At 40.8% G+C, this 24,162-nt stretch overlaps 1 protein-coding gene across 1 annotated transcript in view; it reads right to left on the reverse strand.

Moving 5' to 3' along the window:
• Positions 1 to 20,999, reverse strand: part of ANOS1 (anosmin 1) — a 133,463-nt gene extending 112,464 nt beyond the window's left edge. Inside the window, exon 1 of the mRNA XM_059465949.1 lies at positions 20,758 to 20,999. Within this exon, the coding sequence (XP_059321932.1) occupies positions 20,758 to 20,943 (186 nt within the window). The 5' untranslated portion in view covers positions 20,944 to 20,999. The remainder of the gene's footprint in view (positions 1 to 20,757) is intronic.
• Positions 21,000 to 24,162: the final 3,163 nt, after the last annotated feature.

The following is a 24,162-nucleotide window of genomic DNA, read 5'->3' on the forward strand; positions in this document are numbered from 1 at the left end:
CTCATGTCTGGTTTTCTTCAAACCCAATTCTGACTTGACTTATGCCAGTGAGACTTTGACTTCATCTTTAGTGGTGGCTTCAATCTGCAGTGCAGAAATGGCCTCAAGGAAGACTTAAATACCATTTTTCCTACCCATTTATAAGCCTTGCACAGCCTTTCTTCAGGGTAACCTTGAAGCATCCTAATCTGCATGCTGAAGAGAGCAAACTGCACTCCACAGGGCAAACTCCAAGCATCCCATCTTGCCAGGCCTGACCCATCATATGGAAGATGTCAGGCAGAGGAAACTAAAGCAGTCTCCAACAGCACAGAGGAGATGGATTAGAGGAACTCAGGGCTCAGAACCGGAGCCCCACACACTTTGAATCTGCCAGGAAGGAAATGGCAGACAAACTTCAAGAATCAGACCTTCAAAGACCAGGGCTGTTTGACATGTACGAGAAAAAGAGCTTACAAAAGCAAAAACAGGAGAGGGGAAAAAAACTAAAACAAAACAACAGATAAATATTACAAGACTCATAGGATTACAAGACCATACTAAGAGATTCATTCCAGCAAGTACTTGTGCACACTTGATTTCCTTTGTAAAACTACAAATGCCCTTCATCCTTAACAGGTAAGACAAACATCTCTATTCTGTCTTGAAAAAAGGAAAGCTGTGCAGCATCTCTTGTAAAAAAAAAATACACGTAGAGTAGCAAGAAAAATCAATCTTCTTCTACCTACAGTAGGCCCCATGGTGGGGGTGGGGGAAGTTAATAACACTCATAAGCAAGTACAAACTGGTCTTTAGTTGGAGCAATGTCAAAAAAAAACCAAACAACAAAACAGTATCAAATTACTTAATTTGCATCTCTGTCCATAGTTATGTCAGGAGATACAACCCTTCTTTTGAAATGCCAGACATGAGCTATGAAAATTAACTAGCCACTTCATGCTATGACAGCAGCTGCATATCTATTATCAGTTGTGGAAGTCTCTTCTCCCCTGCCCAATCTTCAATCCACATTTGTGTGAAACCACCGTATCTCAGAAGTGGCCTCTCCTGACAACCTCACTGATTCTTTCAAAATAACAAAAAAGCATAGAAATAAACCTTTTAAACAACAGTACCCACTGCAGTAAAATAGAACATCTGAGTAGAAAAATCAGTAACTGCTGCAATGAAGAATTTAAAAAGAGGCTCCCAACATACATTTTCTGTATCCTATCAAAAATCTTAACAGCATGAAGTTAAAAGCAACAGTAAAGTATAACTTGTGTTTAACATACATTTCCTGACTGCATGGTCACTGTGGCACAAATTAATACAGGTACTTATCTATGTCACTGTTGTGTGTCCCCAGGCCCAGCTCTGAAATGTGGAACTAAGGTGAAAAATGGAATCAACAAAATCAAACTGGCATCCCAGCTCCAAATACAAAATATGCACTCAGGAATGAATTTCAGATAAGTCTGTACACTTAGTAGTGAGAGATATCAAAACCAACAGTCAGGAAATGCCAAAGAGAAATTTATTTCTTAAAGCCCTTCTATCAAAACTAAACACAAACTTGTAGTAAATGTATGGGCAGGGGAACCACAGCACCACCTCTCCTGGTCTATGGTATTTAGTTATGGTTTTGTATATAAATAACAGAAACAGATTTTTTCTTTGAAAATAATGCAGGAAAAAGAAAAGAGGACACCCTGTTACACAACACTAGGAACACCTACCCCAGAAGTCTTTCACCAAGTTACAGCAAATTTAAGCCCTTATGCACTTTGAGATGACTCAGCAACAGGCTAGAGAGGAGACTAAAACCTGGCCAGTGAAACCAAACCACTCTGCAGAAATGAGTAGAAAGAGAAATGTAGAAACAGGAGAAACATGGAGCTGCAGGTGGTGAAGGAGAAAGTTATGAAGTTCAAAAGCAAGGTCCACCTCAGAAACAAAACTGGCTCTTTCAAGGGCAACTTACACAAACATATTTTTAGCATTGTTTCTACTACATGCTTGTCCAGTGTATGTCAAATTTGAAGACCATCCACTGGAGAAGCCATGGATAGAAAAAGAACAGTATGAGATTAAAATGGCCATAAAATACAACAAAATAGCAGTAATATTCCAATAGTAATATTCTGGTTCCTTGGCTTCTGTTCAGCAAAAAAAAAAAAAAAAGGAAGGAAATACAAACAACTGAAATTAGTACATTTTCCTCTTTATATAGTTTCTGATTTCACGGTACATTGTATTTTACAGAAATAATTCCCTTAGTAAGGGATTTCTGTTGCCTTATAACGGTTCTAATAAAGAACAAAACTGGAAAAAGTAAGCATCAAATAATAAATTGAATGTTACTATGTAGCTTTGAGCTATTCCCATCTGTTCTGTCAGCAGATCCCAGGAAGAAGAGATCAGCACCTTCCTCTCCATTTCCCTTTTCAGATAGAGAGCAATGAGGTCACCCTTCAGCCTCCTCCTCTCCAAACTAGACAAGCCCAAAGTCCTCAGCCACACTTCTCAGGACATCTTCCAGCCCTGTCACTGGCTTTGTTGCCCTCCTCTGGGAGCATTCAAGGACTTTCACATCCTTATTAAATTGTGGGGCCCAGAACTGCACAGAGCACTCTGGGTGAGGCTGCACCAGTGCTGAATACAGAGGGATAATCACCATTTTGAACAGCTGGTGGTGCTGTGTTTGATGCACTCCAGGATGTGATTTTCCCTCTGGGCTGCTTTGGAACCCTGCTGATTCCCATTCAGCCTGATGCTGATCAGCCACCCCAGATCTTTTTCTGCAGGGCTGCTCTCCAACTCCTCCTCTGCCAGTTTATACTTGTGCCCAGCATTATGCAGAATCCAACATTTTTTACTTGTCAAATTTCATTCTATTAACCACTGCCCAATGTTCTAACCTATCTAGATCCCTGTGCAAGGCCTCACATCCCTCAAAAGAACCAACAGCACCTCCCAATTTGCTATCATCAGCAAATCTGCACTAATGTTGCATTCACCTGCTGCACCCAGAGCACTGATAAATGCATTGAACAGAGCTGGTCTGGAACCAAACCCTGAGGAGCACCAGTGACGGACAGACACCTGCCAGGTGTGCCCCCATTGATTACAACCCTTGAGCCCTGTCCTTCAGCCAGTTCTCCCAGCACACCATGAGCCCACTGATCCCACAGCTGTCCCTGGCATTCCCTGAGCTCATCTTTGGCCATGCCTGAGGCTGTTGATGCTCCTGCACCAGCACCCAGCTCTGCCCAGCCCCCAGAGAGGCCACAGCCTGCAGCGAGGTCACCCCAGCCCTGGGAGCCAGCCCAGGCTCAGACTGACGGACTGAGCTTTAAGGTCCAAAATAACATCTTCATTTCGTCCTGATGTGTAAGTAACGTCCTTAGACTTTATTCTAGTTAGCAAAAGCACAAAGCAAAATTTCAACACCAAAACCAAATAAAGATCACCCGAACAAGAGGAAACAAAAAAGCATATAAAACCTACCAGAACAAAACAAAACAGAACAGCAACAAAAAATACTGCATAGGACTCTAATGTGAGAAAACAAACAGCACTTAGCACCATATTAGTCACACTGTTTAATATATTATTATCAGATAACTTTAGGACTGTGTTATATAAACACATGTAGAAATCCAGCATTAAGCTTGACTATGTACATATATTTCCTCTGCCATCTTTTAATGGCATACAACTCTTAAAAAAAAAACACGAAAAAAAACCAAAACCACCAAGCAGCAGTATCCCAAAAAAAAAAAAGACACTGAGGGCAAAAACACATTTTGGAACAAACACCTGAAGTTATTCTGTTACTGTAACTAACTACTAGAATTCCTCACAACTAAATCAAATATAAAATGCCCTTAGAGGAAGCCATTTTTATAACACAGATGTTTAAACCACAGAAAAGTCAATGCTGGTTACTGGTTAATCCAAAGTAATTAAGTTAAAGAGATGACTGAATGCAAGAAATGCTTGTAAAACTGATCATCCTAAAAATTCCTTCCCTGAATTTGCAACTATAAACCAAAATTAAATTATCACGGGTCACAGTGTGACTCACACTGACACCTAATTTTAAACATCTGGATTTGACACCAGGAAATGGTATCACAAATAATTTTTTAGGAAGTCTTAGTCAGGTTTTCTTTTGGATTTATGCTGACAGTGACATCATCTGTAATTTGCTGGCTCCTATCACAAGATATGCTGGGTCCTCCTGTAGACAGATGGCTACAAATAGAACTATATTGACCTAAACTTTGAGCTGATATTTCCTACTCAGTTTATACAAAGTCAAACTTTATTGCTGTTGCAGACCAAAATATTAAAAGATACAACTTCACATACACCAAAAACAGAAAAAAATAGACCAGAGTAACTAGAAAAGAAATTAAGAAAATCACCAACCATCACCTGTATCGCAACACACAACACTATTTGTTCTCTGGCTGTCATCATTAGTAGGTTCCTAGAAAGACAACCATCAAAATCCAAAATCTATCACCAATGAAGCAGCAAAAGATGGAGATTGGTACTTTTGAAAATAGACTATGCACTGCTTTGATTAAATTTACATCTCTGAGTATGGGACACCTTTCCTCTTTTTAGAGCACTGTCTTCTCAAATGCACAGAAAAACTACTAGATAAACACAAGCTGTAAAAACAAATGAGCACGGGGATCCTTGTGTCTCCACACACTTGTGAGTTATGACTGCCTTCTTGTGGTTTCACAGACTTCACTCTTACCACTTCTAAGACTGATCTCAACTGAGGTCTTATTCTGTTTAGCAGAAGTCTTTACCAATCTGTAAAAGAATCCAGATGCAATAAACTTCACTTCTCCCTGCAACAGGAGGAATTAAACACACAGACACCAACTTGAAGCTATTAAAGTTATATATTGAATCTCACACTATATTTGGGCCAAATTTCAAATACATTTTTTGGGATTAAGTAATCCAGTTCAAGTGAACAGAAACTAGTCTAACAGCATTAATATGGGAAGCAAAAGATAGCTTATCAACTACTTGTTCATAGGCTCTACTTCAAAATCCCCACCCTTTTGAAATGCTAATGCACCTCTTCTGTTGTGTCATAAACTTGATTTTCTATAAATATGAAATAATGAGATAATAAAAGTATGTGCTGGCTCGAGGATGTGACAGAAGTGTAGCCTTGGGAAATTAACACCAAAAGCACAAAATATGTTCTAAAAATGTAATGCTTGCTTATGTAAAATACAACATAAATGTAGATATATACAATCTACTTTGTATTTGAAAAAAATACAACTGGTTCTCAATATACTGTAGGATATTGCATGCTGCTTTGAATGCTGATTTGGTTTTATAACTGAAAACTACAGTCTAATTACTATTCTGTATAATTATAAGATTACTGGTTAGTTGGGTGACTCCCAAAGCATGTGATGTGGTATGTTTATCACAGGCTGCATTTGCCTCCACTGCCTACCAACAGAGCATTCCACAATCACCTACAAACTCCCTAGAAGTCATGTGGACCACAGAAACACATCTATTGAGCAAAACACCTGGGCTTGATGGGCTTGATGTATGCACTACACATATTTCAACTCTCCCCTTTCCTTCAACTAATTCTAGTCTGGTGCCACAGACACAATGCCCATTAGTTGCTAAAGCACATTACATCCCTCTGGATTATCTCTCCCAGTTATGTTAATCCTGAAGAAATTCAGTGCATGAACTCTCAGACTGGTCCATAAAGAGAAAGAAAAGGTGATCATGATATGAAGAGACTCACTCCCAAAACAAACTTTGATCTACATTAAAACACTAATGTGACGTAGTATCTCAGACATTTCTAACATCTCCCAAACACACAAGAGTAGTAATTCAGTGCTTCCTATTAGACTTAATTTTCCTCAAAAGCCACAGTTTCAGAGACAGTGAGGGCAGCTTTCCCTTCTGGACTTGCAAAATGCTTAAGATTCTGTTGTCTCACATCCTTAAGAAACTAATTACACATACACAACAAGAATAACAACCATGCATTTTTATATCAACTAAAATGTCCATTATATATAGGCTAACCATAAAATACACAAACACAGAATAGTCCATGCATGTTGCATTGTCATGGAGTAAGTTCTGATCCCAAAAACTACTAAATGCATTTTACTGCAGCACATACTGGCCATGTGAAGTTTCACTGCATTTTCTCCTATTCTGTTCTGGCAGTATGAGAGGGACATCATTAGAGACCACACTTGTAACTTTGGCAAGAGTATGGATACACACACCTGTCCTTCAAACTTAGCAGCTCTTCAGTGGCCATGTTACTATGACTCAGTCAGGTACCATCAAATTACACATTCACATTCTTGGGCTTAACATATTATCTATTTCCAATATAATGCCATGAAATTCACATGATAAATTTCAGGAATGTATTTCCTTTTTCTTTGGGATGTGTTACCAGTTTACAATTCACTAAATATTTCAAGCCACATCCCCACAAGCTGATGGATACATATATTTTAATTTCCCTTTTAAAGGAACACAAAAATATACAAATTCCATGAAGCACCTCTCTCAACATAGAATATTTGTGACAAGTATCTCCTTATTCCTATTGTCTTGATGTATTACTATAAAACTTTTCCTCTTTGAAGGCAATAAGCCCAATAAACATAATTGCCAATATGAATACTGTGTTTCACTATCTTTTAATACTTTTAAAACATCTAGTAAATTATAATCTCAGCAGTAAAATTTAGCACAAATAACAATCCTACAGATGAAATATGCAGCCTAAAATTTGACCACAACTATTCATTGGTAGCTCCAGAGACCTATTAATATTTGTAACATTTTTTATACAAAAATAATGTTTTGGAGGAATTATTAAAGTACATAGCAAAGCTCTCAAAAGTAAGAAGTGTAAAATTTAACACAGTCCTTGGAAGTCTAAGAGTTGTGTAAACAGTCTTTGGGGATTTTTGTTCCCTTTTCCAAAGAAAAACAAAAATTTTTCACTTCACCTGTCTCAGTGAGTGAAGCACACCTCACCAGACCTGGGATTTCCTAAAAACATTCGCAAAAGAGTTGTGGCCATTCATGAATTAGAGATTTTGTCAAATAAAAATTAGTCTTGGGACTTAAACAGAATAGCCTATCTGAACCAAACCCAAAATATTGTTAGAACTTACACACACACAAAAAAAGTCTTTCACCACAACAGATAAAGCAGCATTTCAGAAAAAAAAAAAGTATTATTTCCCTGATATATTTTAATTATTAATATTTTCATACATCTGCCTTCACTGTAGATGCTGCAGGGAGACAGAAAAGATGTAATGGGTGCAGTTTAATAAGGCCACAATTTATTGCTTCCTCTCCAAAGCACAGCTCAACAAAAATCTTATCAGACAGGTTAACACTCTTCTCTCCATTGCTCCTATTTCTTTGTTCCTTGGCTGTCCCTTCCCAACCCAGCCCTCGCTTCTGCAGAAGGCCAACACACAGGGCTGCCAAATGAAGCCTGTCATAAAGACTGGGAGATGCCAGTGGCCTCTGCTCAGATACCCCACATGCCATCACTTTCTGGACACCCTCCTCCCAGCAGAGTCACACAAGCAGAGGAACTCCTGGTGCCCTTCCCCAGACCAGTCAGTGCTGCTGTCTTTCCCCAGCTCCCAGACCTGCAATCCCTGTTGGTGCTCGTGTGCACACCACATCCTCACTCCTTTCCTGTTTTAAGGAATGGTAACAGATTGCACAACAGCAGAAGTTGCAATGACATTGTGGTGACAATGGATGAAAAACAGACCTCAAGTGAAGGAGCACCCTGAAGGGTGGGTGAGTCTTTCCCATTCCACTTGAAATTTAACACATCTGCTAACCTGATCCTAGCAGAGACCCATTGGCCCTGCAACACTGACAGTACATTCCTGACAGAAACAACCTTTTAATACAAGTTACAATAGATTCTTCCCATTTTCTTAGAGGCTTTTTCCAGTTTAAGAACTATATGCTACAAGAAATGTATATTCCATGGGACAATTGCTGCAGTCCATTGTTCTAGACCACTGTCGCAGACATCTTTTTCACTAAAAATCCTTTCTTTAGGATTTTCCCTTCTGGGAAGCTGAGGCCCCAGAAAAAGAATATAAACAATGGTTATCTGCTGCTGTGGAATGCAACAGGTGGATTCCTGATTGGGCCATCTTGGATGTTTATAATTAATGGCCAATCAAGGACTGAGCTATCTCGGACAGAGTCCGAGAGAGCTGCCTTTGTTATCATTCATTCTTTTCTATTCTTAGCTTAGCTAGGTTCTGAGGAAACCTTTTCCTTTCTTTTTCTTTTAGTATAGTTATAATGTAATAATATGTATCATAAAATAATAAATCAAGCCTTCTGAACATGGAGTCAACATTTTCATCTCTTCCCTCATCCAAAAACCCCTGTGACCATGGTCACAGACCACCTTGCAAGCAACCTAAGACTGTGAAAGGACTGATGAGAGAGAGAAGAAATCAACATTAAATTATACTGATAACAATATACTAAAACTACTCATACAATTCAAGGTGCAGGGGTATTAACTTGATCTTTCTTCACCGACAATCTTCAGTGGAAAATTTATGTTGCTTCATCACATTGCCATAAAATTTCCCACAAACATAAAAGCACTTCATACGTCAGGTTTTCAGAATACAGTCTAACTAACTAATGAAGACATTCCATAAAAGGAAAATAAATCTCCCTTGAAGGCAGAACTGAAGCATTTGTCATTAACACATCTGGTTACCAGAGACGTAGCTGTTATGCAGAACAAGCATTTGCTGACAGGTCCATCATGTTTCAGACCTTCCTGGCACCAGGTGAAAGAGCTAAAAATTAAATCAGGTTAATTTGCATTGAAGTTATTGAAAGGCTTGTAACATGAGAGATGTCAAAGCACAGCCTAAGTCCCTACCCAAGCCACATAATTTTAAAGCCTTCAGTTAATGTAAACAATTGGATATGGAATTTCACAGAATTCCACTGCAGGAATCACACCAGTTGTCAAGCCCAGCATTTGCTTTTTATATCTTTAATCTAAATCAACAGCCACAAAGAAAACCATTGTAATATATATCCTTAAGCTCTAAAATGTGGATGACTGCAGTTAATACCAGTTGTCAATAACCTGTACTATCAGCAGGCATTTTATATTAAGGTTCTGTTTCTTTCTTAAATCACCATTTTCTGCAGAACTGACAAATACTTCTGTTGTTCCTTTTTGGAAAGTTGCTGATACTGGTGGTATGCTCCAGGAATTCTGTCCCAGTTCTAAACTTTCCCTCCATTTTACTAGCCTTGTCACCTGTGTAAAGCAACTAAGAAAGAAAGACAGTGAAGGGGGTTCTGGTACTTCAAGTAGATTGATAATATTCAAGATTCTTTTTCATTGCACTGAGGAGCTCTGCTCGATTTACTTTCTCAGTGGGAAGTTCATGGGTGAGAACAAGTTAACTGAGGCTCGATCTATACCAGATGGATCTCCTAGGTATGACTAAGCATCTTAGAGGCATAAAAATTTGACATCTGCTCCTATTATTAAGAGAACATGCCATGCCTGCTGATGAAACTTAAAGGGATACTTTGGAATCTCTGACAGCACCTGGATACATGGAGTAATAATCAGGAACTGGGCAGTATCTAATCTTTAAAAAAAAAATTGTCTACTGTCTTTAGAGGTACTTAGCTCCAGTTACATTAAATTGCTTCTACCTTCCCTTGTCATCTGAAAGAATCTCTTCTACAAATATTTAAAGGTGCTTTACATCTAGCATATATCTGGCAATTCAGTTTTACTCTGTCCTAATGGCATTGTGTCATTTACTACCACTGAACTGAAAAAAATGTCATGACACAATAAGATGATATTTAACAAATTCAAGTTAATTGCCTTTAAAGAGCATACTGAGAACTTTTTGGGTTTTTTATCTATAAACTGTAAACAGGTATTTCTATTATATTTTCACTGACCTAAGCTTGTTTCCATTGAAACTGTGGGGTGCATTACTATCAAATGCAGAGATATCAGACTCGGGCCAGAAACAAAAACTCGCGAAAAATCCCATCCTAGGCTACTAATTACATGAATGGAAGAATCAATGAGTATCAGTCAGAAATCTGAAAGATCCCCAGTTAAAGTAAACCACATGAGCCTACCCTACATTAATTTGTAAAGCTCTTCAGTTTTTAAAACTAACCAAGTCGTGTTTTCTATTCCAAAACAAAGGCAGCCAGCATATATCCTTTAGGAAACTGTAAATGTTCACTTTTCTACAATTTGGAAAACAGCTAAGGTTAAAGTTAACTTTCAAGTTTAGTTCACACTGCTGCTCTTTTTTTCTACATAAGGACAGTTTTGAACACAGGAAGAAGACTTGAAATAATTATTGTTCTCTGTTCCACATCAATTGCCACTGAAAATTCTGGCTTTGATGCTGTCCAGTGCTCAAACGCACAGGTGTGAATCTATGAATAATCAAAATCTTTTACAAGATGAACTAATATTCTGCATGTGCAGCATGTGTGCATTTCTACTCCACTTGGTCAGTGAGGACCCACTAGACAGAAAACCCATGAAACTTACCAGAAAGCTCCTGTCTTTCACATTGTGTATTCAACTTTTTAACCCAAAGAAAAAATCCAGCAATAAGCTCCTAGCTGTAAAAATCTACATCTTCTTTCCTTATCTATCCTGACAAACACGTCCCATAGCTGCTACTAAGTACTATATGAAGTGACACACTCTTCATTAATTGGATTATTTTTACCTCTTTGTGTCAGTTTGTCTAAGCCCAAATGTTTCTTCCACCTACTGCATATCCACACTGACCAATGTTTGGCTAATTCTTGATCTCAGTTCACAGTTGCATAGAAGGAAATTTCAAAGCAGAAGAAAGCCTCAAGCTCTTTTAGTTCCAGTTCCCTTCCCAAAATTGTTAGGTACAAATTAAATGTCAACATATTATAGACTCTTTGTAACTAATTAAAATGGGGGCAGATAATGGTGTGATTCATTATTGTCTAGTTGTAGTTACACATTAACATGATTTTATTGTTGCCAAAGGAGCTACAACCATCACTTAATCGAAAAAGAAAAAAAAAAAAGCCACACAGTTGAAATAGTTTATACATAGGGAAATGAATTCTGGGGAAGAGAATGACAAATAGTCACTGTATTGAGACATCATCATCATAATAATACATTGTTATCACCCCTTCCTTACTATTTGCTGCTTCACATATCTGTTTGGCCATGTGCTAAATTCAAAGGAAATCCAAAGTCTTACAGAGCAGAGGTCAAAAAAATGAATTTGTAGTGTCTAGGTCCAAAAATGCCCTGAGGCCTGGCTGGAATGTTCCAGTCATTAGCAGTTAGAAAATATGATCAGTTAAATACAAATGACATATTGCTCTATGCTCATGGCCTAAATCACTAGCTGAGAAATCACATTCATGTACATGAACTGAGATTGCTTTTCTTTCTTTTTTTTAATATAAATTACTGTGAAGATAACTTCCCTAAAGAGTAATATATTAAAAAAAGAAAAACAGACCTATGCTTCTAAATTCTCATAAAAATGGCAGGGAGAGTTGAACTACGTTTGCACTAGACTAAATGAGTACATTATTCTCACCCAATCTTCACCAGCAGCCTCAATTTCTGACTGTCTGGATACAAGACATTTGCTCCAAAGCAATTCTATTTCCTTCATATTATCTTTTACAGGATCCATGACAGCTAGATTGCTGAAAAAATAGGCTTCACTACCTTGGCCAGGTCTGCAGTTTCAGCTGTGACCACTTGAGGAATTACAGTGGCAGCAGTTTGTCTGAGCTCTGACATGAAATACCATGTCAGCTAGAACTTTGTTGTGAATTTTCATAATGGCCTTTCCTCTTCAATGAAGACAAAAGGATTTTCAAAACATGTTTACTATATTTCAAAAAAGAAATATTAATTTTGTTAAACCAAGTAAAATTTCAAGCAGCTGAGAAAGGACAGAAATAAAACATGTTCACAAGGAACAGTTACAAACAACTCTTCCTACAGACCCATTACATCTGTTCTCTGCTTCCATAATTCCTTAATTTCAATTAATTGTGTAACAGGAAATTTTACAGTGCGCTCTACTCTCACATAATTTCTCCTTCCAGTATTGCAATCCTGCTAGAGTCCCCCTACCTCCACCTTTCTCCATTCTGAGATTCTGTCCCTTTTCTTGCTTTTCCTATAAGTTCTGAAGACATGTGCTCCTCAGCAATCTCAGCTGCTCATCAGGGGAATCCTGTCCTTTGCAAGCTTGAGACAAGTCTCTTCTTTTTTAAGGAATGTAACTGCATATTTGTGTACATAACTTTGATGTCACATCTCTTTGACAGACTACAGAGACACATTGGTGAAAATGTTATTCACAGAAGACAACAGAAATGCGATTAAAACTTTGGACTGGGGTTGTTCCCCAAATCTGATATTATTTTCAGTGGATAGAATGTGTGCTTCTTTTTAATCAGAAATGAAAAGAACAGTACTCTGCTTTCAAGTTTAAAGGGTCCACTTACCTTTCAACACCCCCAGTTCTTCATCTCGGTGTCCTGAGACCTCTTGGTCATCAAAAGATCGAAAAACAGATACAACTGGAGCTGGAACACCCAGTTCCAAAGCAGAAAGTGGAGTTCACAGCACTCTACTGACTACATGGACCTAGTGTTCACACATGGACCTGCTCCAGCTGAAATCAACAGAAGGCTTTTCATGGACTTCAAAGGTTTTTGAAGTATAAAGCCTTATAAGGCTCAGCTGTGGAAGAGATCAAAAAATGAAGATTCTTGGTGTAAACTCCTGGGCAAGGAGTTTTAGCACAAGGTTTACATTTGCTAGGCACCAGCTACTAAATATCAATACGAATGTGTCTGTCTTCTGTAGGATGCTGCCGATACTCAGTCATTATTCCTACTTTCAATCTTTAAAGACATGGATGCTAATTTATACCACCTCTCTTTTTCTGTTTACAAAAGTTGGCTATGTACTCCAATCCAGCTAGTTGGATAGAGTAAAAATTCACATAGAATGGCCAGTGGAGATGCAGGTCAGAATGTGAAGAACAATTTCTATTGGTAAACACAAATTTAGCACTCAATCTTAAGAAGATGCCCTTTACAAAATGACAAAGGATGAGCATCTGGAAAATCAGTCTGCTTTTCAAGTTGTCTCAGAAATCTAACATTTTGGGGTTTTTTTCCTTATACAACACTTACTAAATCAAACACATTTTAATTAAGTTCAGAGCACTTGTTCATCACAGAGACAACCCATATTCAGACAACAAATAATGCTTTAATAATAGTTTTAATTTGAACACTACCCATCTGAAAAACCTTTTGCTCAGTATTAAGTGACTATATCTTCCAATGGAAAAAGATTTACAGTTTAGAACTGACAGCGTTTTTCTTTGAGAAGTTTTCTAATGCTTTTCAAAAGCAGCATTCCCCCCCCTCACCAACATGACTGTGACATTTAAACTACTCTTTGCTCATATTTTCTATATCTAAAATGTCTGCTTTAAAACCTATTAGTAATCAGTATTGGGTTTATTGCATCTGGTATCCAGCACATTTACCAAATTAACAGCAATTTTAATTTTACAAACATAACCATAAAGAAATTGTTTTCTTTATATATAGGAATACACAAGTAAACATGAGAAAAACATCTTGGCAACTCCTATTGTTCAGTACAATTCCTCACCATCCACTTATATTTTCATACCGTTCACTTGATTTGCATTTAAACTTACACTTGAGACACAGACAAGTATTTTAATTTAGGACAGCAATGAGCAAATCTGAGTAATCAAAGCCTCTAGAAAACAATGACCAGGCCATGTAAACCCCTGCACTCACATCAACTATGCAAGCATCCTCTGAGGGCAAAGACATTTGGGTCTGGTTGTGAGAAAGTGAAAACTCCCACTTAGGGAGGTTCATACCAGACCAGGTTACAACAGCAAAGACTAACTATGGCTCAATTACACAATACAGTGAATAATGCAACTGTTTTCACTAGCTGCAACCATTGTTATTCAAAACAAACCTTTCATTTTCACAGGTTTTACCCAAGATTCTGTTGGATCTGTGCACCTTTTGTTCATGACTGCAGATCTAGATAATCAGGGCACACCAAAAGCCAGAATAATTATCCAGATCATATGCCATATGAACATCAAAAACAGGAGAAGGATTGGGCCTCTAATGAGTTTTGAGAAAAACAAAGTAATGACAAATGCTACAATTTGTCTGTGGAAATAAATTAGGAGCAGTGTGCTTTGCAAGACACATGAAAGTCAGAATTACTTAACACAAGGGTTATTTTTGGAAAGGAGACGAGTACTGAAACAGCAACAAAAGCAGATGGCACACATCCTCACATTTAGAAAAGGTTGTGAACATGTCCCAAGAGAACTAAGCAAACTCAGTGCCTGGGCAGCCTGTCCATTGGAACTGAAACATTCTGGGAATAAGACACCACATAGCTCACTACAGAAGTACCACATATCTTTTCAAAAGATTTAATAAAAACAATTTATAGTTTCAGAATTATTTGAGACAGTTACAATAAATGGTTTCTTCATGATTTCCAGCTTCTCTACAGCAGAGCACAGAGAGACACAAGCATCCTGGACTTTCAGCCTGGCCCTCACTTTCCCAGCTGGGACCCATTGCAGATTATTGCAGGTGCAGTCACTTCAGAGTTACAGGCAATTTGAAGGCAGATGTGCTGGCACTGAGACAACCAGCTTCCTGACTTGTAGGTGAAATCTGGTATTGCTTATCTAGAGGTAATCACTTGCACATTATTTGCTTGCAGATATAAAATCTGAGAACCTTTTATTACTCACTTAAAAGAATTGCCTGTTTTTCTTCAAAAACTTTAGTTGTCCTGAAAGGCAAGAGTCCTTCTACAACACTAAAAACAACCTCCTACCACCATATAGTTATCAGTCATTCAATATAACAAACTTCTAAGGCCTTACTCTTCCCTTTTACAGCTACTAAACACTATGCAACATATGGCTCTATTAGCTTAAAACAATATTTTTCCATACTTTCAAAAACAATTTTGAGTTAGCCTTGGCTCATCTAGCTTAGTACTAATTCCTAAGTACTAAATCATAGTATATTACTATTAGATTTACACTAAATCACATTTACAAGAGGTAATTTCTCTCTAATTTCCTTCCATATATCACAAAACTGGCTTACCACTTGAAGGATGTCTATGTTGTATCAAAATTTTCAGCTACAATTCATCCACTTTACAAGTAAGTCAACATGAACAGAGCACCTCTGTGACCAAGGTCACCCACGGTGTTGCCTGCATGTTTCTAATCAGTGCCCATTTTAACCAGTTTAAACAATCTCTCATGAGCCTGTTCAAGCAGCAATCACAATGGATCACAAAACATGTATACATCTCCATGTACCTGGACTTTCCCCTGATGAATAAAGAAATGGATTTGCTAAGATTCAATTTAATGCTGAGGATTACCCCCTCAAAAAAATTTAAAACTATAGTGAGATGTACCAATATCTAAAAGGATGGAAAAAAAATTGATTTAGCATTGATTAGCATTGTAGTTTTAATGCACTGACAATCATAAATGGTCATATATGAACTCATGCAAGAAAATCTAAATCATGAAAATTAATTTAGAAGCAAGTAACAGGCAGGCATTATATCCTTAAAATGGATATCAGTAAACAGTACTTAGCAGGGATTATATCCTTAAAATGTAGCCAATCCTGTTCTCTGTTCTAGTCACTCCTCCACACCTGGAGTGCTAGGTCCAGTATTGGGCCCCCCATTGCATGGAAAGAGATGGACTTAGTGGAGAGAGCTGAGAAAAGGGATAGTCATATCTCTCACATGAGAAGAGGCTAAAAGAATTGGGAAGGTTTAGTCTGGAATGGAAAAGCCTCATTGATAGTTTCTCATCAATGTTTGTAAGTACCTGATGGGAGAGAGTAAAGAAAATGAAGCCAGACTCTTCTCAGTGAAGCCCAGTAACAGCACAAGAGGCAATGGACACATGTGAAACATGGGAAACTTAATCTGAACATGAGAAAACACCCCTGTTGTTACTGTGAGGGTGGGTAAATGCTAGAACAAGTTGCCAGGAGGAGCTGTTCAGCCTCAGCATACATTCTGTGAGCATATGGCTGTAACCTTCCAGTGACACCACACCACAACCACAGGCAATTTTACTGGCAACTACTCCAAATTCCTAGGACATGTTCTACCACCCTCTCAGCTTTTGACCCAGTAAACAAGACTGACCAGTCCTGTGCCTTAGGTAAATTATCAAGTTGCACATATTACCCAGGAAGACACTTGAGCTTGAGAGGTCTACAACAGATCCCAGCTAAGACAAAGATCAACGAGTCCACAGGTCAAAGTAAAGTTTGCACACCATAACATTTTTAGCCTAAGTAGTTACATTGATCTTCAAGCTCTTATTCACAAAGAAAATTTTAATCATGCCAGTTTTAAAACATGTCTCAGATGGCTGGCAATAGAGATTAAAATCCAAATTGTTTTTTCACTCAACTTGAAAACATAACACTAAAAAGGTCACTGCCATGCCTGGTCCCCCAAAACAGAACAAGTTCATCCACAACTAATATCACAAATGGGAAAGGCTACACCCACAGATAGCAATGCAAGGAGTTTAGTCTCACTCCAGTAAAACAGACAGGTTATGCAGAAAAGCTCTACCAAAACTAATCTGAGAGTTCAGGCCTCTTGTCCAGCTGGCTGTATGAGGTCCTGGTTTATACCCACACCCTTTTCAAAAAAACAAAAAATTTGTGCAGTAACTGATCTCATCTTCATGGGGCTTAACCTATTGTGATAAATGACTATAAAACCAGACTCACAAACTTTGAATACACCAAATTAAAATTTGTACCTTTCTCCTGGAGATCAACTAAAACACTGAGACAGAAACTGCCTTAATAAGAAAATGTTGAGGAAAGAACATGCCCAATGACATCACTGTACAACTTCTGTCCCAAAAATAGTATGCCTTTTTCCACATAGGATTCAGAGTCTTGAGGTTTCTTATGGAGCCAGACACCTTAGTCCTTCCTCTCATTTCAGAGTAGAGGAGGAAAATTGCCCTGCCCATCTTATAAGGGCACTATATTAACACTCAGGCATGCTCTTTTAGATAACAGCCAAATGCACACAATGCTGATTATGGTACAGGACTTCAAGGTTCAAATCTACACCTACTCCTAAGCAGGCCATTTGATGGTAAAGCTCCAGCTTACTGGAAGAGCATTCCTGCCATCCTCCCCTGTTCAGGTGTTTTAGAGAGAATTTTGTCAGAAAAAGAAGCACAGCACTAGGAACTCTGCTTTATCAAGGCACTGACCCAAGAGCATGGACAGGCTACAGTGAATTACTCCCTCATACATGTTTTGCAGCAGTCAAACCCCAAACAGTCAACACCCAAAAGATTTAAAATAAGTACTCTGAACATAAGGCTAAAGAGATGAGCTCTCTTTGCCCTTACTCTTTCTGGTTACAGGTCAATGAATGCTTCACTCTGTCCAGGGGCCTGAGTTACACAGTTGGGATAAAAATGCTTTCTCTCATCTGCAAAATTTCAGAGCAAGCTAAAGCCACTACTGAACACATTCCAGTAAGACAGAAGTGATATGTTGAAGTCTCTTCATTTAGTGATTAAACATAATTCTCTACTGTGGATGAGCATGTAATCAATACATTTTTATATAAAAGAAAAATCCACTATGACCCCTCCTGATTATAATTGTTTTTGATTGCTCAGGATGAAAGGCCTTTGTACTAGCATGCTCTCTGTGAAAGATCATGGCCTGGAAATAGGCCCTAGATATAAAACACACACATTTCATTGGGTCTAGGACCCACGTAGTGCATAACTCCCATAATGATCTCATGTATCCCTTGGTACAACCTCTACATGGAACTTCCTAACACCACCAGAACTGGAAAACCCCCCAGCCATGGAGGTTTTATAGGAATAAGCAGGCATCTGTGTCCCTCCAACAAGTACTCTGAAGATCAAAGATTTTTGATTTAGGTGACTGATTCTTCTTCTAGCCCACATCAATAGTCTACATGGAATAAAAAAATATATTGCTTGACCTATGCTTCACTTCAAATAATTTCTACTGGCATTGTCTACTGACAATGTACATTTAAAATAGGCTTAGAATTGCTTCCCAGGTGTAAATTAACAAATAGGCTTTTTAGAAAGAATACCTCTCTTGAAACTTTAAAAAATAAGGACAGTAAAGCAAAATGGGTGAAACTTCTCTGGGGGGGATCAATTAAAATCCCTTGTGAACACTTAAAAGTTGGAAATACATTAGCTGCCATTCAAACAAGAGCCAGAAGGTACAGAATTAACCCAGACATCCTATTCATACTACCCGATTCTCTTTAAAAAGTTGTTAGTAATGTGATTTTAGTGCCATAAACTACATGAAATTGAGTCTCTGTGAAGTTTTGGGGACATCATCTCTTGCACAGCCTGTCCAGCTGCTGTCCCCCTAACCCCCACCACTGAGGCTGCAGCTAAAGCAGGGCTGAGAAAGGAGTGGGTCAGTCTTTCAATTCTTGCCTAACTGGGAGACACTAGAGTTCCTTCCTGCTCTGATTGGGAAGAGCTAGTGTTTAGTTTGCTTCAAAGGTTGAATCAGATTACAAGATAAGTGGACATCTGAAATGAAAAGAGCTCCAGAAATTGCTACCAGTTGAGATGAAAAGGGGAGGGGAATGGCCAGAAGGAGGGAGCAGAGAAAGGAATGGAACATCATACCCTTTAGCCCACATGGAATTATCTGGCCCAAATGTGCACATCCTACACTGTTTTATCAGTCTCCTGTGAGAACACTGGATGCCTGATGTACTTTAAAACTCTCCTCCTTTTCCTCATTATAAGACAATGGAGAGCTTAACTTTTATAAACGAGAGCACTTTATCTTCCAAACATTACAGTCGTTTCATGTCTAACAGGAGTTTAATCCGTAGTAATTAAGATAAATTACCACATGCTTTAGCAGGTTGAGGTTAAAACTCTGAGATTTTCAATTGATTACAAAAAAAAACAGCCAGTTATCAAGTCCTAACTGAGTAATTCCCTACTTATTTTACTCTAGCTAATTAAAATGTAATCACGATTGTGTGCAGTGTGCATTCTGTCAGCAGTTTTACGTTGAAAAAGAAATTTTGTCAAGAACACACAAAAAAAAAAAAACAAACCCAAGAAAAAAAACCCTTTCGCTGTGAAACTGGCTTGGTCTAAACTGCCTCTTTAGCCACTGAAACTGTAAAACAAGTAAGTTACAACTGCTTGACAACGCAATAAAAAACCCTGACCGCTCTCCGAGATAATGAGCTGTATTAATGGGTATGCTCCTTTCAGGCCATCCCGGGATGCACGGAGCGCTGACAGCGGCCAGGCCAGGCCAGGGCCGCCCCTTCTCCGCTCGGCTCGGGTCGCAAGCCCGGTCCCTTCAACCCAAACCCGGCTGCAGGCACCCAACCAACTCCCTGCTGCCCTTACAACGCGCACACTCCGCTCTCCTTTAACATTCCCTCTGTTTTTGTCTTTTTAAATCGGTTTATCCTGAAATGCCTCTGAGACCTGCCTTTGGTGCCGACACCCTTGCCCCGAACATAACTTCACCCGAGGCGCTCTGCTCGGACGTTCCCGGCGCCTCAGGGACCGGCACGCCGGGGTGAGCGAGCGGCGCGTCCCCGAGGGCCGAGGGCGCTCCCTCCGCTCCGAGCTGCCCTGCCCTTCCCCAAGGGGCTGCGGCTCTGGGGACGGAGAACGGCTCACAGCTCGGAAGGGTTTCCGTCATTTGGATAAATTCGAGGAGGTTTAATATTTGCGCAGTGAAGAACAGGTGGGGAAAGGGAAAGGTGCGCGCGTAACTAGAAGAGGGGGAAGGACGGGCAGACACTCGCTGCTCTTGCACTAGCCGCGCACTGCTTCCAGCTTTCATTTCAAGCCCCGCAGGTCTCCCGCCACTTCAATTCCATTTCTCCCCACTTTATCCCTGTTCGTGCCGTTAGCCAAATATGTGCCTCTCTATCCCAGGCGGAAAAGAAAAAACACAGCGTTACCCCCACCTTCACCTTCCAGGACGTCAGAACCAAGTATAACACGTTCACGATTATCGCTCTTGAAAAACAGGCTCAAACTTTCCCACCGGGCTGGGGAAGCGAGCCACCTGCGGCGGCCGGCTGGCGCACCGGCGCTCAGGCAGGCGGAGCCCGCGGGATCGCCGCCCGCCCTCGGCAGGAGAGCGCACGGCCGGCCCGGGAGCTCCGCGTCGCGCCCGCCCCACCGCCCGGACACCACCGGAGACAACGGCCGGGAGCGCCGGGCACCTGCCAGGAGCCCCAGGACCCGCCAGGCGGGGAGCCCGGCCGGCACCCACAGGCACCGACGGGGCTCAGCGCTGCCGCGGGGCCGTGCCCACCTGCTCGGCGCCTCCAGGTGCTGCCCATCCCCTGGGGCTGCCGTCCCCAAGCTCGCCAACCCCAGCCCCAGTCTCGGCCGTCCTTTCCACCCCCATCCCGCGCTCCGGGAGACACCCGCTCTCCGGACGGTGGCAGAGGCTCCCTGCGCCGTGCCATGCCCCTACCTGGAAATGCTTGAAGAAGGCGGAGATGCGGGTGATCTGGAGGCTCAGGCACCTGGAGGTGCATCTGGCGGCGGCGAAAGCCTCGTCCTGCCTTCGGGCGGCGGCCCCCGGCCCGTCGGGGCTGCCGCAGGCGGCCGTCACCCAGAGGAGCAGGGCGAGGGACACGCCGGGCGCCCTCCGCACCATCGCTCCGCGGGAGAGGAGGGCAGAGGGGCGGCCGGGGGGCTGCGGGCGCCGGGGTGAGCTGGCTGCCGCTCGCTGGGCTGGTGCCGGGCAGCGCCGGGGAAGGACACCTCCGCGCCGCAGAAACTACACAAGAAAGTTCAATCATTCAACTCCCCTCACCCCCGTCCTCCCTCCCGCCCGCCCCGGCCCACGGCCCTCCCCCGGCGGCAGCGGGCGGGCCGATGCCGGCAGAGCCGCGCCATTGGCTGCGCCGAGCGCCGGCGGCGGCGGGCGGGCCCCGGCCGTGCCCGCGGGCAGCGCCGTGCGGCCCCAGCCTGCCCGCCCTCACTGCCTCCCTCCCTGCCGCCCGCACGCCGCCACCTGCGGGCACGGCCGGCCGCGGAGCCGCACGACCTGTCCCCACACACAGGCGTGGGGCTGGCTGGGCGCCAGGGAACACCCTGGTTAAGTCTCTTTTCAAAAATTGATTTTTAAAAGAAGAAATAAAAGGACAGGGAAGCGAGAACGGAGGGAAATCACTTTTTGAAACTGGGTGTTTCTTGCAGAGTAACGCTGCTGTGAGCGCTCGTCCCAAGGTGACACACATACAGGCTCCTCTGAAGAGTTATTTAAAAATGAAAATCTACAAGTCATTAGTGCAAATATCTCTGTGTAATAGGTGCAGAGATTAAAACAGCACCTTGAGCTGTAAAATGGCCCCCATACAGTAAATATCAGCCTAACATCCTTTCCCTCTTGCCGTCGGCTCCGGGGCCGGAGCGTGTGCCGCAGGATGTAGCACAGAGGTTGCCTACCACATTCCTCTCCCTGTGCGCCCTGCGTGCACTCCTCCCGGCTCAAGTATGTGCTGCCAGAAGGAGCCAGTGGATCGTTTCTCACCAGAGCCTGTGGATTGAGCCTCCTGAACTTGAAAATCCCACGGTTGTATGAGCTGAAATAAGCTAAAACTCTTAGGCCATTTCAGGAGTTAGTACTAGGTCAGTTACTATTATAAGTAGTAGTGTGGTGTGGTTACCAAACCCTGTATTAAAAAGGCTTCAGGAGGCATCTTTACTGGAACAAGTTCAAGTATAAGTTGTGTTCACTAAGAAAGTCATCTAAAATCTCATAAAAGTCTGCAAGATCTTCAACCCTTCTGGCTGGTACTAATTTTACAGGGCTATAATTTTTCTACGAATGTTCCTATTTATACAAATGTGAAATAAAAACATATTCCCCAATGTTATTCTCACCAGGCTATATGCATACATCTTTTGTGCACTTGTATATCAGAAATTCAAAGTATAAAAAAGTATAGTGATTTCCTATTTCCAACTAGGAAATCACTTGTCAAATTCTACCCATATATCCTAGCTATAGTTTTAGTGTTTTACCACAAAATTAAGGCACAGATTAAGAAAAGATTTCTTGTCAGAAGTATTGCTAACATACAAACACACCAAAAAGTAAGGCACATTTTAGTTTAGATGCTGCTTTGCAGCTTGTGGTCTCTCTTGTCAGCTGTCAGAAATCTTCACTTGAGAAAAGCCAGCAGGCCAGAGTCAGCCCTGCCAGTGTTACCAAGTGGAGGTGACACTTTGTGCCCTTGGATGCTTGAGGGGGCACAGCTGCCAAAAGGCGAGGTCACCTGCCACATCCTGGCACAGAGGGTGCCCTGCTGTCTGCACTGCTCACCATACTCTGCCAGCTGTTTTGGAAATGCCCTGGTTCATCAAGGGAAACCATCTCAGCTACACCTCCTGAAGGGGCATGGGTTGGACCTGATGATCTTGAAGGTCTCTTCCCACCTAGTCATTCTGTGAATTCTGTCAATTCTGTGTAGCTTCCTCATTTTTGCAGCTGGAATGGTTACCTTTCCTCTTGTAGTGAGCAGACATCATAAGGGGTTCACAAATAAATGCTTTTATTAATTCTGACTGGTATCTCACCATTAGAAAACTGGTTACTTTGCCTGATCCAGCATCTCTATATTCAAAAAGTAAAAACAGCACATGACAGAACAACACATAAATAAATCCACAGTCTTAGCAATGTTATGACAAATAGCGGTGACCCCATTCAGGCCTCAGTATTAACTTCAGGACTTCCCACTTTCTAGCTGAATCTTTTAAATAGTTTCTCTTAAGCCTTGACTAAAACTTTTGCAACTTTTTCCTTGAGTCATGAAAAGAAAATTGCTTTGTTGATTCATAGTGTTTACAGGTACACTGAATGCATTGAACTTTTACCATAGATAATAAGAACTGCCTGGAAAAAAAAAAATGTAACTTTCTGTAAATCAGATGCAAATCTAGAAAAGCTAGAAAATTCAGTAGATATATCGCTTTCATGTTACTACTAATGCCTTTTATGTCATATATATGACATACCCCCAGTTTTAAGTAAAAGGGTATGAACCCTGTTTCTTTTCTTTTAAAAAGTCTGGTAGCAAAGGGCATAGAGCCCTTAATGATTAAAAAGATAGTGAATACACAGTTTGCTCAGTTGCTTTTGTTTGAAAGTTCATGGTTACAGAGATATCAGTGTAGTCACTAAATTCCTTCCCAGTAAGGGCTGACTTGGTTAGCACACAAAAGACTGGCTGTTCACTTCCAGTAAAACTGTAGTCACACAGGTCCTGTTCCCTATGTGGAGATTATGAAACAGGCTCGGTAGCTCAGGAATTTAGAGGTAATTAAAACCCACTAGGTGTCTGCTAGACCAAAGGGATAGATATGGAAGTTTGTAAATATACTCATTTTAAAGATGTTAATAATTTGGCTACAGAATAAAGAAAATTGGAAATAAATGATGTGTACATTTCAACCAACCTGTAAATATAATTATGGTTTTTGACCAGATAAATAGATGCATTAATACATTCATACGTTTTACTCACTCTTTTTTTCTCAATAAATTGCATTACATATTCCTTTTTTATTAGAAATAGTAGAATTAGTGCTAACAAATTTTTGCGAGAGCAGAGTATTAATTTTGTGCTAAAAATATCCGCATTATTTTCCTGCCTGTGCTCCTGAAGAGTCTGACAATGTTCAAATGAGGTTTTCCGCAAGCCAGGGGCTGTTTTTTCACAGGAGACAGCGCCACATGCTGGCATTGCGGGGCGAGAGCCACCGGGCATTGTGCCGGTTCAGTTCTGGTTAATGAGCTGGGTTTAATCGATTCTGAATTAACATAGCTTCATCTGAAAGAATTGCTTCTTACTCTATAGGGAACTGT

Source organism: Ammospiza nelsoni, chromosome 2 (assembly GCF_027579445.1).
Source record: "Ammospiza nelsoni isolate bAmmNel1 chromosome 2, bAmmNel1.pri, whole genome shotgun sequence".
Taxonomy (NCBI): Eukaryota; Metazoa; Chordata; class Aves; order Passeriformes; family Passerellidae; genus Ammospiza; species Ammospiza nelsoni.